General features: G+C 37.7%; 1 protein-coding gene across 3 annotated transcripts in view; it reads right to left on the bottom strand.

Moving 5' to 3' along the window:
* Positions 1 to 18,806, bottom strand: part of LOC150082246 (carboxy-terminal domain RNA polymerase II polypeptide A small phosphatase 1-like) — a 192,787-nt gene that overhangs the window by 16,368 nt on the left and 157,613 nt on the right. For 2 of the 3 annotated variants that reach the window (XM_090380073.1, XM_090380075.1), the window contains 2 exons: positions 15,454 to 15,510; positions 8,645 to 8,737 (listed from right to left, as the gene is read on the bottom strand). In XM_090380073.1, coding sequence (XP_090236199.1) covers positions 8,645 to 8,737; positions 15,454 to 15,510 — 150 coding nt within the window. The remainder of the gene's footprint in view (positions 1 to 8,644; positions 8,738 to 15,453; positions 15,511 to 18,806) is intronic. The other variant, XM_090380074.1, reaches the window with a different exon arrangement.

Here is an 18,806-nt window from a genome sequence, read left to right as displayed (position 1 = left end):
CATTGGCAAGAGACCAGAATGCTCGACTATCATTTGGACAAAAAGGAAGTTTTATATTCTTAGCCTGTTCAAAATATAGTTTTGAGAGGGATTAATAACTGCTTTACAATCGTTGCGAGCTTTGGTGTAGGCAGAAAATGAACATAGATTTGGATACAAGCCAATTGCGATATGCAACGTTCTTATCTTGAACAGCTTTGGCACATTTATTGGAAAACCAAGGTTTAGATAAAGTGAGATTTTAGGGTGGAGTGTGGAATATAGGATTTCATCCCTACTAGAATAATTTCACTGACACAATCTTAGCAAGCACTGACATCAGAAGATTTGAAACAGTAATCCGACCAAAGCAAAGAAGAAAAGAAATTTCACATATCATGCCAAACAACATGAGGTTGAGAATGGCCATGAAAGAAAGGCTCCATTTGAGAAGAGACCACCACCACCAAGTTGTAACCTGAGATGCCTAGAGAACCACTCACCTTGACCATGTAATTCAAACAGTTATTCGTAAGAAAAAGATCACGAATGGCTGTGTGGTTAGAATTATCTGGTATTCTGGTAGGTAAATAAACAATCTACGTAAGATCATTAGTAATTGCAAAAGCCTCAGTATTTCAACCAGTTGGGTCCATGTAAATAGAAAACGGAAGCCATCTAGAGTTGCGAACATTAAAATCACCAAGGAATCTTACCTCACTGTTATTAAAGTTGGACTAGAGAAAGTCAAGTCTGAAAGAGAGGAAATCAAAGAGTTTCAAATGATTAGTTGTTGTTGTTTGTTTTTTTTTTTAGGAGCATTAGCAACTAAGGCCATATTGCTCTGGGGATATGCAGTGGTCATTCCCTGACCTTCCCGCATCCTCCGTATTTGGTGGTTACGGGCTCAAACCCCGGTCTAATCAAGGAGCATGTGCTACGCACTGCTCCTCCTGCCCACCTGGCAAATGATTAATGGAGTTGGGAGAACGACAGAGGCAACAGATCAATCTGATCTGTTGCCTTTGTCGTTTGCCAAACAACCTCATGTTGTTTGGCATGATATGTGAAAATTAAAAATTACAGCTGTGAATTACAGGCTCCAAAAAAGCGATGCGTTTGCCTTTTTATTTACCTAATTGTTATTTTAAATTGTACTTTATATGTAGTCTTATAGTTACGCTGGTTATTTTTATTTTTAATTTAGATAAAGAGTTTTTGTAGATTACTACTTAATATACGTAAAACCGTTATTTCGTTCGAATCTTGAAACCATTATTTTTGTATAGAGTAGTAGGGAATTCAAATTTTTAATTGTGGTAACTAGGCAGCTCTAACGTATAATTATATAGCATAATACACATCACTGCATTTAGGATTCTATTAGATAGCATAGTATTGACAATTAATTAATTAAATTTATTGATCTTATTAATTTAAAATATCATGCCCCACACTAGAGCAGCAAAGCAACGGGCACAAAGTGGCAGGAGTGCTGTGATTTGGGGGAGAACTGAGGGTGGTGATTCTCCAATGCATCACAGCCTAAAAAAATGTGCAAATTGTGAAATGTTTGCCGAACTCTCTGGAACAGAACATGATCTAGCCAAGGAGGATGTCTTTGTGTGTGCCAGGTGCAGAGAGTGTCTAGAAATTAGGCATCAACTCAGCGTTTACTGGGCGTCTATGAGAGTTGAGGTGTAGGGTAGATGCCCTCGAATAAATTAATATGAGGGACCCATCAAGCTCTCAGCTGCCCAACTCAATGCCAGAGCTCACTCCGGGGAATCAGGCAACACAGCGGCAATCATCAGGGCAGAATGCGCTGGTCCCAAAAGAACTAGTTATTGCTGGTGACTCTATTGTCAGGGAGACGGGGAATATATTGTGTAAAAAGGATAGATGGAATAGCACCAGGGTATGTCTGCCAGGGGGTAAACGTTGATGACATTGTAAAGCATATATCATCTTTTAAGGGCACAAAAGGTGATATTGTTGTACACGTTGACACCAATGACATTAAGAGTAGGAGATCTGCAGATTTACTTAACAAGTACAGGTCAATGTTGCAAAAAAGTCGTGATTCAAGGTTAAATTTGAAAGTGTCTGCTATTCTGCACAGACACGATAGGAGGGAATACATGATGAGAGCCTTATCAAGCACTTCGGCCTTGGAGGAAATGTGCAAAGCTCAAGGGGTAGAATTTTTTTCAGCATGGTCTGTGCTTGTTAACAGGAGAGACTGCTTCAACAAGGATGGGATACACTTAAATAGAAAGGATGCAAGATTATTTGCTGATGCTATCGAGGCAGTGTTAGGTGGATCGGAAAACCACTAGCTTGGGGGGGATTCACAGACTAAAAGATTAAAAGTAGCCGAAGGCAGAGGTGAAGGTGATTCTTGCACAACTTATAATTAGAATAAGTAGTGACCTGGAGCGAGGGTTGCTGGGGAGTTTCAGGGACTGATGGAAATCATCGTGAAAGAGGTGGGTATATGGGATGTGTTAGGGTAACTAATAATAAGGATAGGTACATGTATACTTGCATGTATACCAATGCTAGAAGTATAGTAAATAAATTTGATGAATTTGAAGTGCTGGTCAAGACATCAAAGGCAGATATTGTTGGGATAGCAGAAACATGGTGTCACACAGATATAAGGAATGTAGAACTGGAATTTGGGGAGTACAATGTGTACAGAAAGGATAGACAGGATAGGAAGGGAGGAGGAGGTGTTATGCTGTTAATTAAGAAAAACATAAAATCAAAAGAAGTGCATCCAGTTGATATAGATGAACAGTGTACTGTTGAGTCAGTTTGGTGTGACATAAGCACTGCGAAAGCAAAAATAAGAGTAGGAGTGAATTATAGGCCTAATGACTCGAATGAGTACAATGAACAATTGTACAGAGAAATAGAGTGCACTAGTAAATCAGAATGTCTTATAATGGGGGATTTTACCTTCCCAGATATTGACTGGAACTTGTGGTTTGGTCACTCACACACTAGTTCAACTTTTGTGGATTTATTGGATGACTGTTTTCTGCAGCAGCATGTTTGAGAGGCAACCAGAGAGGGTAATACTCTTGATCTGGTTATCAGCAGTGATCATTCGTGTATTAAGAATTTGCAGATAAAGGAACCACTACGTGGCAGTGATCACAGTGTACTGACGTGGGATTTACTTAAAGATATAATTACCATCAGGGGTAAAGGAAAGGGTTTTTGCTTCCGTAAAGGTGAATACAGTGGTCTCAGACAGATTTTAAATTCTGTACAGTGGGATCAACTGACAATGTTACAAACAGTAAATTTCAAGTGGGAAGCATTCAAGGAATTAATCATGGATGCTACTAAAAGTTTCATATTTATTAAGAAATACTGTTCAAGGTTTAGGCCTAAATGGTTATCAAATGAACTAATGAGACTCGTGACAGAGAAGAAAAATGCATGGGATGCATATAAATTGTCAAGCAATTCAGAAGCCTATGGCAGATATAAGCTAGTCTGTAATCAGGTCACAAAGGAGGTTAGGCAGGCGAAAGCAGATTACGAGAAATCTTTGGCAAAAGATGCTAAGAAAAACAGCAAGGATTCCTTTACTTATATAAACTCTAAAAGGAAGGGGATGAATCTGATTGGTCCACTTTACATCGATGGTTCGACTGTTGATGATCCTGCCCAGATAGCAAACAAACTGAATCAGTATTTTGCATCTACATTCACACATGAGGAGTTGTTAAGGTTTGAAAATGGCAGAATGTTATCAAATTGTAGCAGGATGCTTAATGATTTTGTAATAACTGAGAGCAAAGTGGAGGAGAAATTGTTGAAGGTAAACATAAGAAAGGCACCTGGGGTGGATGGGATCTATCCAGTTATATTAAAGGAGGTGGCAAAGCAACTAAGCAAACCCTTAGCCATAATTATGAGAGCATCCCTGGACTCAGGGGAGGTCCCCACGGACAGACTGCAGATGTGCAAATGTGTCCCCAATTCACAAAGGGGGATCTAAGGGTGACACGAGTAATTACAGACCAGTTAGTTTAACTTCTGTTCGGGGTAAAATAATGGAGTCACCGGTTAAAGATGCATTGCAGGATCATCTAGACAAGACTGCAGCAATAATTCAGACACAGCATAGGTTTGATAAGGGAAAGTCTTGTCTGACAAATTTGACAGGATATTATGATGTGGTTGCAAAGGAACTGGATGCAAAAAATAATTCTGATATCATATAAAGCTTTTGACACTTGCGCATGGAAGACTATTGTACAAATTAGAGCAGAATGGTATTAAGGGTAAGTTGCTACAATGGATAAAAGGATGGTTGAGTGGGAGAAGACAGAGGGTAGTAATCAATGGGTGCTACTCTTCGTGGACTAACGTTATTAGTGGAATCCCACAGGGTTCGGTGTTGGGTCCTCTGTTGTTTTGTATATTTATCAATGATATTGATGAAGGTATATCAGGCTTAATGTCGAAGTTTGCAGATGATACAAAGGTTGGCATGGTTGTTAATGACAGTAATGGCAGTGTGCTACTGCAACAGGATCTAGATAATTTGGGCAGATGGGCTAGGAAGTGGCAACTGAAGTTTAACCTTGACAAATGCGAAGTACTGAATATGGGTAGAAGTTTTTTTTTTTTTTTTTTGGTAGTTGTTGCCGCATCGGCTTCTGTGGCCATAGTACACCTCCCAAGGTTTTTGCACTACATTGATCCAAGCCCGAGGCGGGATTCGAACTCGCAACTTTTGGGTTGCCAGATAGGCACTTTACCCACCTGGCTAGCCCGGTCGGCAATGGGTAGAAGTAACCCCAGAGAAACGTACCAACTGTGTGGTAACACTTAAGGTGGTAGAAAATGAAAAAGACCTGGGAGTAATTGTGCAGTCAGGTATGAAGTTTTCTGAGCAATGCAGACAGGCTGCCAGGGCAGGTTATGGGGTTTTGTCAATGATATATAGGAATTTTGCTAGCAGGGAAAAGGAGGTGATTGTCCCTCTGTATAAGGCAATGGTCAGGCCACACCTTGAGTACGGCATACAGGTCTGGAGGCCTCATTTTAGGAAGGATGTAGATTTGTCTGAGCGTGTACAGAGAAGGGCAACAAGATTGGTGAGGGGAATGAAGGGATCCTCTTACCAAGAGAGGCTAAAGTTCTGCAAATTGCAGTGGTTGGAGACTAGGCACTTGCACAGTGATCTGATTGAGGTGTATAAGGCCTTGAATGGGTTGAGCACGCTGAATTCTACTTGTTCAGATTACGAACCTAAGGGGGCATAAATTCAAATTAAGAAAAGACAGAGGTAGAATAGATGTGCGGAAATTTGCCTTTAGCCAGCGGGTAGTTAATTGCTGGAACAAACTTCCATCTGTTATTGTAGAAGTTGATAAGTTAAATAAATTTAAGGAGGAACTGGACAGGCATTTGGAGGGAATGGTGTGATTTTTTTTTTTTTGGCTGATACTGCATAAGGTCATACACTTGCTTTCTTGCATCACAAGCCACTACTACTACTTGACAGAGCTTTTAAACCAGAGATGATCCCAAATTGCTAAGTCTCCAATAGGGAATATCAAAGCAGACATATGCATAAGTACCACCTCTGAAGCGAAAGGAAGTGTACAGCAAATAATTTGGACAACTGAGATGAGCAGTGGTTGAATCAACTGATAACTGGGATTCTGTCAGAAAAAGTACAAGGGGTTTGGCAGACTGTAATTGGAAATGGACATCACTGAAATTACAATTTAGACCATGTATATTTGTGAAATGATCGAGGAAGTGTTTGGGAAGTTTAGATAAGTTTGTTCTATTAGCTTGACAATTCATGGAGTATCAGAAGTAAGAAAAGGTGGCGAGAAAATGTTGCATGAAGTAATGAAATTTTTGGATATGGCAAGGATGGACCCAGCTCCTTGATATAACACAGTCTCAACAATGCACTCCACATACACACTACTCTGACTCCCTCCAGCAGAGTAGAAGCAGCGAGATATACACTAGCTGATCTGGAAGCCTCCTAGAGAGTTACCAATAGGTTGGGTCTGGTGGACTACCTAGCAGCCAGCCTGTGAACACCATTTTAGAGCGGTACCCCCTGAAATGTAAGGAAGATTGGATCTTGCCAGGATGTCAATCATACTCTCAAAAGATGTCATGCATACTGCATGATGGAAGATATGGGGGGGGGGGTTGCCAGAGCTTTGCCCTGGAGAATAAACATGGGTTCCACCTTCAAGCCCCCCCAATATGCAAAGTGGTGGTATTGCACCAGTTGATGAGAGTTATCTACCACCTAATATTACCTATAAAAACAGAAGGGTGGCATTCCTCCATGTGGTGTGGGCGCCACACCTCGACCCCTGCTCACGTTGGTTCGCACCTAGGTAGTCACCTCCAGTATCCTAGGTGCCATATTTCAGGACCTTGCACACAGGGGGTTATACCCAGGGTTACTAACAGTCCCACCATCGTGAAGGTGCAAGCAGAGGATTTGGCTGTCACAGACCGACTGGACTTTGCCGAAATTAGGTCATTACTTGAGTGTCACCCAAATATCAGTTCCATCAGTGTTTTAGAGTCCCAGGTGGCAAGCAGAGCTTGGCATATCTGAGAGAATGTCTGTGACAGCCTTAAGGACCATATGCATGATTAAATGGGATTAATGTTTTTTCGCCCTATTTTTACCAAATTCTTTTGAGAAAAGATATATATACAGGCTTGCCTCAATTAATGCGATTAATTTGTCTCGCGAGTGTCGCGCAAAACAGAAACGTGTTAATCGAATATAATAATCAATAGGAAAAATTATAATTGGTCCTTGCCCTTCTGGAATGTCCATAAAGAATTTTAAAAATACCTTTTAAATAACTTTTTAACTGTATACAATGTAAAAGATAATGAAAATAATTATGGAATTAAATGTTCATTGCATAAAATAGCAGTTCCCAAACTGTGCGCCGCAGAATATTTAAAATTTTCGAGGGAAACACAGCGATACTCAACATCTGTCGGACACCATGCGAACTACTAGCTTCACAGTTTCAGCATTTCTTATTAAGTTGTTTGAACCTAACTACTAAACGGAACTGTTAGGTATTTCTTTTGGTCTGGGTGCGCCTTGAAAAAATTACTGAGACACTAAGGGCGCTGTGAACCGAGAAAGTTTGGGAACCTCTGGCATAAAATACACAATGAAGAAATGACTGTTGCAGAAATATTTGAACAGTGTTGACTTTCTCTTTTCATCAATCAATTTCCAATAGCCGACGACAATCTTCTCTGGGCCCTGGCGAAATAAATATTGCAGAGAACCTCAAACCTTTTTGAGGTTTGAGGTTCTATGCGATACGAAAGATTTCATTTAATTCTTTTACCGTTATCTCCTTTGCTGTAACATTTTCATCTGGCTCATTTAAAAATTTGAATTTTTATGCAAATGTGCATTGACTTTATTAGCAGGAGACAAACAAGTAACAAGTCTTCTTCCGATGGAACACACCGAGGCAGGCAGCAGGCAAACATTTGTTAATTGCCCGTACGATTCGCGGCAAGCTTAACGCGCGATTCAAATCTTTTTCAACTATCGCATTAAAAAAAAAAATCGCTTTGACTGGAAATTTTCATTGTGTAAAGTGGTATAATTTTTTTTAAATGGCGTTAACTGAAAATCACGTTAATCGAACTCGCGTTATGCAAGGCCTAGCCGTACATATATAAAATTATATAAATGAGAAAGCTTATCTCCAGGAATATATTTTATAGATTAAATAAATTATCTAAACATTAAAATAATAACTTTATTTTTGACCTTTATAACCAACTTTCCTTACAGAATGCTCAAAATTTGCTGATATACGTGAGCAATTCAAATTCAACTTCTTTTCCCCTGTAGATTACACTAATAATTTAAAGTTGGTTATTTACTACGTAGAAAATTATTACAACAGCTGCAACCGTTTTAATTCTATGTATGTAAACTATGTATGTGTACTTGGCTTTCAACAGAGGCCAGTATAATGGCCTCTTAGTATGGATGCTAAATCATTGACAGCATTATGTTATGGAACAAATTGATCTAGTGTAGCTTTGTTCATATGCATGATGGCTGCAAGTTGGAAAATAACTCTATAATTTATCATCTCTTGTGCTTTTTTGATTTGTGTTGTTTCAATATGTTGGCTATAGTCATGATATTATTTATAATTAATTTAACACACAGATAAAAGCTAACCACATGAAGAAATTTAGAAGTTTTAATTTCTGCAGTTTAATTATCAACAGACCATTCCAATATCATACTGTGAGGTTGACTGATATTAGCTGTTTTGGGAAACTGGCATTATATGAATTTAATGCTAACAAGCAAGGTAAATACTAGTATTATCACATCATCAAGCAATTCAAGTTTATTACATAATGGCTGTTCTAGAAGACTTGGTTTTTAGTTTTTAGTATATCTCCCTCCCCAAAAGTTGGTAAACTAACTTTTGGTTGTGCCTAAATCTTGAACATATCTGTCAGGGCCTGCATATAGTTGTACCTCACTTTGCTCGAATACTTCATAAAGGTGACTTATTATTAAAAACTGCAACAGAATTCTAGGCAGAAAATCTTTACATATGTTAATGCTGAAATTAAAAAGTATTCTTACCTTTGCAAGGCTTGCTGTAAAGAGAACACACTCATAAATTTCACCCATTTTCTGTAAGAATTCATCTACATAAGGCCTCTTTAACACATAAACCTAGGGGGGGAGAGTGGAAATGAAGACCACTTTAGTTTGCATTAAGTAGTGAAATATTAACATAATAAATGCCATTTATGAAAATTTTTGCAGATTACTAAACTACAGCAGTAGCAGCTAAAAAATTTATTATGGCGATGGAAACCCTAAGAGAGGGAATAATCTCAAACACAGTAGTAAATTAAATGTTTAAAAAAGTTAATGCAATACAACAATGAAAAGCATTACTGTGAATTATTCTTAATTCCACAGTAATCCACAAAAGCATTTTTAAATAAGAATGTTTTTACAGATTACTACAAAAATAATATCTCTAGTGTAATGATGTTATAATTATGTGGTATTAGTGTAATGACATTATAATTGGTGATGTTATATTAGTTTGGTATCATATTAGTCTGAAAATTACCTAGCATTTGGGTTGTGTTAGGGCAAGCACTGAGCAATAGTATTCTTTTAAATTCAAAATAACATCCTAATCCATAGGTTGGATGAGTGAAGTCGTGTTTGGCAGTAGAAATATGATTCGCACATCTGAATTAAAATCAACTAGATGCGTAGGATGTCCAAGAGCATTATCTAATAGAAGCAAAATCGTGAAGGAACATCATTGTCTTTAAAATATTTTTCAACCTTGGGAATGAAGCAGCATTTCAACCAATCCTCAAAGAGAGATATTGTTATCCATGCTCTTTGCTTCGATGGCTTTCTTGATGCCCTTAAATGCATGAGGATTTCCAGAAAGGTACAAGAGCAATGGTATTAATCTGTAATCTCACGCTGCAAGAGCGTGGCCCTATCTTTTGAAGCCTTGAAACCTGGCATTGTCTTTTCCTCTTTGGCAATGTGTGTTCAATCCGGCATTTTTTTCCAATACAGAGCAGTCTTGTCAACGTTCAAATTTTGCTGCGTTGAATAGCCGCATTCATCAATAATTTTTTTCAGCACATCGCAAAATTTCTCTGCAGCTGCAGAATCAGCACTGGTGACTTCACTGCATACTTTAATGTTTTGGAAACCAGCACGATGCTTGAACCTATTAAATAAACCACCCATTGCTTACCACGAAGTTGGCTTGGGGTTCGCCGCACTTATCCTTAATATTGTCATAAATACTTCTTGCTTTTGCTTGAATGGCCATTGGACTCAGGGGCACTTGCTTCTGAATCTGAATCTGATTTTCCATCCATATTATTAATAGCTGTTCCATCTTCGATATAGCACCTGAACACTGTTGATCTTAAGTGCACTGATCCTTTGACATGTTCTTTTATAAGCACACTGTCCTTTAAAATATTATTCACTGTTGAAGCAGCGAGACCTAATTCCCTTGCAATAGATGACAAACTTTGTCCTGCTTCGTACTTCTTAATAATTTTCATCTTCATTTCTAAATCAATTTTGTTTTGTTTCCTGGCACTACCACCACTTGCACTTTTCATTGGTTGCTTTCCCTTCATCATTGTAATACGTAAATAGGAATGAAGAGAAGTTTCTGAAAATTTGTTTTTTATATGATTGAAGATTTCAGTGAAGGAGAACACATTTCACCATAATAATGTAAAAACCCACACAACTTCAGTTATCGGTATTATCGCAAATGCAATAATATCGAGTTTACTATCCGTTTATAATTAGATGCACAAAAAGAAAAGACCAATAAACCGGAAAGTTGACTTGTTTTTATTGTTTTATAGTCGTGACCTCCAGAAACGTGCTTTAGAAAAATATCACAAAGGCGTTCAAAATTATTCTTATATTTGGAACATATGATAACAATGAAAGGGTAGTGCAATTTTCATTATAAATATGACCTTTTAGAGAGATAAACAGCTTAGTAATATAGTGAAATTTGCTAATTCCAAGGACTTGGAATGAATTACAAAAAAAAAAAAAAAAAAAAAACAATGTGTTATTGGGTTCACATTACGATATTTTCACGATATCTCCATTTATTCCTACGGGATGCAAAATACGTTTCCATGATTTTTTTTTCAAATTTGCACTGGCCGGCAAAAACTTATGTAGAGTCAAATTTCCGTAATTTGAGTATTATGTAAGTTGGGGAGTTCCTGTACTTCCAAATCTACAATTTATCTTATATATGGGGCCTCTGTGGCTTTATGATCTATTCGATAGAGGCAGAACTTTTATAAAAGGTGAAGCTACCAAATTTCTTGGCTTCTTTGGCTATTTCAGTGCTGATCGATGGTATGTATGGTATACATATGGAGTTTTTTCCCCTGTCGATGCTAGGTTGGGGATGCGTGGTTGACTTGGCTTTATTGATGACGTGAATAGGGTATCCGTTTTTTTATGGCTATTCTGGTAATAGTTTGAAGCTCCTGTTGTATATTATCTTCTTTGCATATTCTGTAGGTTCTCCAGAAAAAGGACTTTAGTACTATTTTGTAGAGTAAGGGTGGCAGGATTTATAGTTTAGTATGAATCCGGTATCTGTGGGTTTTCAGAAAACTTCCATATGTAGTTCTTTTGGTTTTCTTGAAAAAGGATGTCCAGGAAAGGAAGTATTAGTATTAGTAATGGCCGCATGGTGCAAGAAAGCCTATGGCTTATGCTGACCAGCCAAAAAAAAAAAAAAAAAACGAATAAAACAATGATAAAAAAAAAAAAAAAACTAATAATTAATAAAAGAAAGGGAAATTAAACCTATCATCCTATGCGTTTCCCTCACCCGAAGGCACTATCCAGATGACCTTTGAATTTCCCCAAACTATCATCCTCTACCACCCATGTAGGCAACTTATTCCAGTAATTTATAACTCGCTGGCTAAAATAAAACTTCCTGCAGTCCAATCTAAACATTTCCCCCCGTAACTTGAATTTATGTCCCCTAGTTCTAGCATCATTTATAATCTTGAAAATTTCGTCCTCGTTCATTTTACTGATGCCTCTCAGAGCTGTAAACACCTCAATCAAATCTCCTCTAAGGTGTCTAGTTTCCAAACTGCAACCCACATTTTCGAAGTCTTTCTTCATAAGGACACCCTTTTGCCAATCTCACCAGGTGAGTTACCCATCTTTCCACCCTTTCAAGAAGCTCGATGTCTTTCTTTAGGTGCGATCTCCATACTTGAACACAGTATTCCAAGTGTGGTCTAACAAAAGCCTTATATAATGGGATTATCACATCCCTATCTCTACTTGCAAAAGTTCGATAGATCATTGATAGGACACCATGGGCCTTTCTTGCAACCTGTTTACAATGCTCAGAGAATTTCATGTCTGACTGTATCGTAACACCAAAGTCTCTTTCCTCCAGTACTGGGTTTAGTTGAACTCCACCAAGTGAATAAGTTATTTTGGGATTACTGTTTCCCAGGTGTAATACCTTACACTTTGTTGGATTAAAGCATAGCTGCCATTTTTCAGACCATTCCAGAAGTCTATCTAGATCTCTCTGAAGAAGCTCAGCTCGACAGTGATCATTAATTACTCTACCAATTTTAACATCATCTGCAAATTTAGACATCACGCCCTCTATCCCTTCATCAATGTCGTTTATGAAAATTAAAAACAACAGTGGTTCTAATACTGATCCTTGGAGAACCCCACTTCTTACATCAACCCAATCTGAGGAATAGCCATTTATCACAACTCTTTATCTCTTTTTTTTCTCTGCCCCTGCCCTGAAGCCATCCTGCTATCCATCTAAGAATTTTCCCAGTGATTCCAACTGTTCCAGCTTATAAAGCAACTGCTCATGTGGGACTGAATCAAAAGCTTTGCTGAAATCTAAATAAACAATGTCGAAATTATTCCCTAAATCCAGCTCATGAGTGACCCTTTCAAAATAGCAAACCAGATTTGTTAAACATGATTTTCCCTTTACAAAACCATGCTGAGTATCCTTAAGAATTTCAATTTGATCCAAATGATCCTGAATTCCACCCTTGATCATTGCCTCCATGATTTTCCCTACCACTGAAGTCAGACTGACAGGTCGATAATTACCTACTTCACTCTTAGAACCACCCTTATGTATGGGAAATACATTGGCACTTTTCCAATCCAAGGGAATCTCCCCAGAGTCTAGTGATGCTCGCATAATTAGCCTCAATGGGTCAATGCACTCACTTGCCGCCTCCCTTAAGATTATAGGGTATATTCCGTCAACTCCAGGAGCCTTATTGGCCTGTAGGCTCAAAAGTTTTGTTCATTAAATAATCTTGCAAAATTTCAATAACATTAATTACATATTTTTTTAACTTCGCTCCCACAATTTCCTATTGCCACAAAAGGTTTTTCATCTGTAAATATTGATGCAAAATAACTGTTGAGTTCACCTGCAACGGCAGCTGGTGTAATTAATACTATCCCCTTTCCCTTACATAAAGGTCTGATCTGGTTTGTCCTGTTCTTCTTAGCATTTATATATGTGAAGAATTTCTTAACCCCCCCCCCCTCTTTGCTCTGTTTGCTAGCGATTTCTCATAAACTGCCTTTGCCTGTCGAACCTTTTCTGTGGCTGTATTATAGATCATCTTTAATAGCTGTTAGAGGCTTCAGTACTTTTTATTGCTCTGTAACTTTTCCATGCCACCTTTTTCTGCTCAAGTAATGTGGCAACTTCACTATTCATCCAACTTGGAACTCTCCTTGTGGAGTATTTTTTTAATGGTAAATACGCATTCAAGGCATCTGTGATTAATGTTTTAAAAGCATACCACAGTTCAATTGTATTCATTCTCTGTGCGATATCTACCCAGTTAATAGAGGCCATGTAGCACCTTAAGGCATCGTAATTTCCTTTTCTGAAATTATAACCCATTCCTTTGCCTTTTACTACTGCTACCTCTTTCTTCATCATCCACCGTAGAACTCCGTGATCACTTCCGGCTACTGGTTCCTCTACTGTCGGCCCTGTTATGTCATCTGATTCATGGGTGATGATGAAGTCTAGGATATTCTTTTCTCTAGTACTTTCCCTGACATGTTGATACAAATAACAGTCGTCTAGTTAATTTAAAAATTTTGTTCCTCGTGTCGAGTTGCCTTCCAATTTACTCTCCAATCAATTAGAGGCAAATTGAAATCACCCATAATAAGACATTGATGCTTACTTGCCAATTCCATTTGCATGTAGAGGCTTTCGTCATAATCTTCACAATCACCTGGTCTGTAGATTACTCCTACTCGCATTATACCTTTGTTTCCAACTATCTCACACCATACAGATTCTATACTAGCACATGAAAACGTCTGAATCTGGGGAAAGCTATTGTAGCACTCAGGCTGCTTCTGATAAGAAGCATTACCCCACCACCCCTTCTATCTACCCTATCCTTCCTAAATACATTATACAAGCCATAAATACATTACACAAACCATACATTTATATTACTGCAAAAAATCATAGAATCAACCTCAGAAAAGTAAGGGATTGGTTCTCGTTCTCTGTGTCAGTACCATGAGAAAAATGTCCCATGTGGTAGATTTTTTTGACTCAAGTTTGGAATCAAGGAGTTCTGTAGCTTCCTTTAGTAAATTTAAATCTCTTGCCAGACCACTGAGTTCATGCTGTGAAAAAAAATTGAGGGCTGGACTCAGTGTCTCCAGGCATGTAGACTTCAGTTTCATCTTCACTTTCAGCACTCTTTGCTGCTACATTCTCCAATATAAGTTGAGGGCATGGAATTGGCAGGTTATCTCCATGTGGGACTGGCTAATGGCAGATGGAATATTAGAATACACAAAGCCCTTCTTACTCTTTGCACTGTATCCCTCTACATTAACTAAGCCAAAGTAACAGCCATCACAGTGGTTTGTAGGCTCTTTCCAAATCATGGAAATTGCAAATGGCATAGCCTTTTTTTTTATCATTTTTCCATAATCTTAATGCTTCAACACTGGTTCGACAAACTTTGTGTGGAGTCCATTATTTATTTTGTAAACAAGTTTCACTCCAAAATAAGCACAATTTACAAATTCTGTAATATCTTGTTTTTTCCTGAAGACTTCCACAAATATAACAAAATAGGTTTGGATTGTTCAAACACTTGTGTGAAGACATTTTATTCACTTTTCAGCACAATTTGACATGATCACCTCAAAAATAAATTGAGCTCACACTGATAAACACTGCTGCACAGAGCTCTCAAGGTCAAGAAACAAATGACTGAAGGCAGTGTTGCAACGTGTGAAGATTCAGTTTACAAATTTAAAGCATTTACTCTTAACTTAATACAATCAATAATACAACTCATGACATCAACTTAAATGAGTGTGGGAAAAAAATGGTATGATAGAAAAAAAAAAAAATAATAACATTTCTGAAATAAGCATAAAAAACTGAGTTAAAAACAGCTATTAGTTTACAAACATCGAAAACCATGCAGAGTAGTGTAACGTTTTCCTGACTCGATAAATCCAATAGAGTAGATTCAGCAAATCAGGAAATTTTGGATACACAAAAACAATATTGAATTGTTTGCTAGAAATAATAGTAGGAAGTTAAAAGGACTGCCACAATATTGCATTCAAGTAGTAATTTTTAAAATTTAGCTCTGAAGCATGTGTTAGAGATTTTTTCTGAATGAAACAACCAATGATCATCAAAAAAAAATCTTATTTTTTTTTATCTAAATTAAAAATATTAAAAATTGTGGACTACTCTTCTGTTAATAAAAAAAACAATTTTTCTTTAAAAAAAAGTGCATGCATTTATAAAAAAATTATGATGAAAAGAAACTTACTTGATGGATAATTCCATCAATTTCTACAGGAACTATGAAATCAGCATTATTAATGGGCTAAAAAAGGAAACAAAAATTTAGTTAACAATATGAGCAGTTTTAAATATAAAAAATCTTGTAATTGAGGTACAGTATTAAAATTATTAATGTGTATAGTGTAATACACAGGTACACTACATTTTCAAAAGTAACTGGCCACCTGCACGTTTCAACAAACTTTTTATTGACATAATATTTAATAGTACAATGGCGCACCATTGGCTTCAATTGCATACTATATTCTCATTGCTCTTCAATATTCCCTCTCAACACGTTGGTCACTCAGCTACTAATTTTATAATGATGGCCTGACCCAAAGTCAGTGTTCGAGTAAAATCTAATGGTTTTGGTAGTGTTAAACTCAGAACTATGGAGAGGCCAATGAAGCTTCTGCATGTAAATTTCTTTAAACCAAGTCACTACAGGTTGTGCAGTACGACATGACACATTATCATGATGAAACAGAAAAGACCCCTCCCCATACTGCAGCTGCTAGTGTAGATAGGACAGAATTTTATAGAAAGTCAGTGTACTCCATGACATTTATTATCCAGGAAGGACAACTAATGGTCCAAACCACAAGAAACAACATTAAGCGGGGCCAACATCTCTGAAAATTTCACAGATAGGATGATACACACTGTTGTGTCATCCCATCTTTATAAATAAACCTTCAAGCTTCCTGACTATATTTGGGTGACTCTCTGGCACCTCTGGGCACATTTTTTTTTCCAGACAACACAACTAAATAGTAGTAGTGGCATGTGATGCAAGAAAGCAAGCGTATGAGCTTATGCAGCATCAGCCAAAAAAAAAAAAAAAAAAAACACCATTCCCTCCAAATGCCTGCCCAGTTCCTCCTTAAATTTATTTAACCTATCAACTTCCACAATGACAGATGGAAGTTTGTTCCAGCAATTAACCACCCGCTGGCAAAAGGCAAATTTCCGCACATCTATTCTACATCTGTCTTTTCTTAATTTGAATTTATGCCCCCTTAGGTTTGTAATCTAAACAAATGGAATGATCCCATCAGAATTCAGCATGCTCAACCCATTCAATGCCTTATACACCTCAATCAGATCACTGTGCAGGTGCCTACTCTCCAGCCACTGCAATTTGCAGAACTTAAGCCTCTCTTGGTAAGAGGATCCCTTCATTCCCCTCACCAATCTTGTTGCCCTTCTCTGTACACGCTCAAGCAAATCTACATCCTTCCTAAAATGAGGCCTAAAGACCTGTTACGCAGTACTCAAGGCGTGGCCTGACCATTGCCTTATACAGAGGGACAATCACCTCCTTTTCCCTGCTAGCAAAATTCCTATATATCATTGACAAAACCCCATGACCTGCCATGGCAGTCTGTCTGCATTGCTCAGAAAACTTCATATCTGACTGCACAATTACTCCCAGGTCTTTTTCATTTTCTACCACCTTAAGTGTAGTACCACACAGTTGGTATGTTTCTCTGGGTTACTTCTACCCATATGCAGTACTTTGCATTTATCAAAGTTAAACTTCAGTTGCCACTTCTTAGCCGATCTGCCCAAATTTTCTAGATCCTGTTGCAGTAGCACACTGCAATTACTGTCATTAACAACCCTGCCAACTTTTGTATCATCTGCAAACTTCAACACTAAGCCTGATATACCTTCATCAGAGATCTTTTGTCAAAAGATATAGTTTCCCCTGGCTGATGTTCATATTTAGCATGGCCTTCCACTTGAATGCAATGCAATGTTTCTGATGAAGGTCTTCAGAATACTAAGCAACTCCATATTTGGTCTTATGGTATCCTGCCTCGTGAGATCCCAAATTGTCCACATTCAAAGTTACTAAGCTTGTTTCCTTCTGACATGTTGGTTGTAAATTACACCTTTACCTTTCTGCACCTTAATTTATGTGCTACCATTGTGCTCTACAATATTTTCAAAACCAACAATTTGCATAAAATATGTTTATTCATTTTAACATTAGTGGTGAACATTACCTTTCAAGTTGAAAGATGGGGTGGAAACCCCTACATTACATTGATGTATGCATTTTTTTTTTTTTTTTTTTGCCAACTTTTGTATCATCTGCAAACTTCGACACTAAGCCTGATATACCTTCATCAGAGATCTTTTGTCAAAAGATATAGTTTTAACATTAGCATGAAAACATTAACATTTTAACATGAAAACTCCAAACGTGAAATTATCAAAACCTATAGTACTTAGTAATGTGCATGGGTTGAAAGAGAAGTATGAGGGGGGGATGCCAGAAACTTTGCTCTAGAGACTAAACGTGGGTTTGTTTGTGGTTTTGGCAACAGATCCCACAGCTTACTTCTAGTTAACAAAATGAGTAGCTATCCAAAAGGTATCTTCATTACACCTTTAATATTTCACCATTAAGCCTATTCTTAACCACGTGAAATTTGACAACTCTCCACAGAGCGTACCAAATTCAATGCTCAAATCCATTAAGGTTCTTGATGCTTTAAAGTTCAGAGTAATTTTGAGTACAACTGACATCTTTCTCTTTGTAATTGCAATAATGATTGCATAAATCTCCCTGGTTTATACACATGGGCAAATGCTTCAATGTCCAAGACCCATTAATTTACAAGGGACACCAAGCTACTAAAAGTTGGTTACTGACCAACTAAGATTTCCATTTACCTCTGATATCTGTTTTGATAAAAATGGGCACCACCGCTGGTGGGAAGCCAAGCATGGAACAACAATTCCTTGCTTTGATGATACAGTTGTGAAAGTTAGCAAATGGCTGTCAATCCATGTCTCAAGTTGAAAGATGGGGTGGAAACCGCTAAAACTATACAAATACAGGAAAAAGATACTATGACTACCTCTCAGTCCTCAGTCCAACTGCAAATTCATTCACACACACACACACACACACACACACACACACACACACACACACACACACACACACACACACACACACACACACACACACACACACAGAGAGAGAGAGAGAGAGAGAGAGAGAGAGAGAGAGAGAGAGAGAGAGAGAGAGAGAGAGAGAGAGAGAGAGAGAGAGAGAGAGAGAGAGAGAGAGAGAGAGAGAGAACATTAAATGATTAGGCATAGCAACGTTAGCAGTCATAAAACCAGCAACAAATTAAGCTGAACAAAATAAAGTAAAAAAGCATAATATCCAAATGTACTACTGAATTCAATAGCATATATGAATATTTACTCTAAATAATTACTGTTCGGACATTTTTAGTGCCTTATCCAAAATAAGGCTAAATTTCTTGTGAAAGTATGCATAACTGTTGTTTAAATAAAATGGCAACTTTGGAT

Source organism: Mastigoproctus giganteus, chromosome 8 (assembly GCF_048544385.1).
Source record: "Mastigoproctus giganteus isolate SK-2022 chromosome 8, ASM4854438v1, whole genome shotgun sequence".
NCBI classification, from domain to species: Eukaryota; Metazoa; Arthropoda; class Arachnida; order Uropygi; family Thelyphonidae; genus Mastigoproctus; species Mastigoproctus giganteus.
This window is presented reverse-complemented; position numbering and strand designations above follow the sequence as displayed.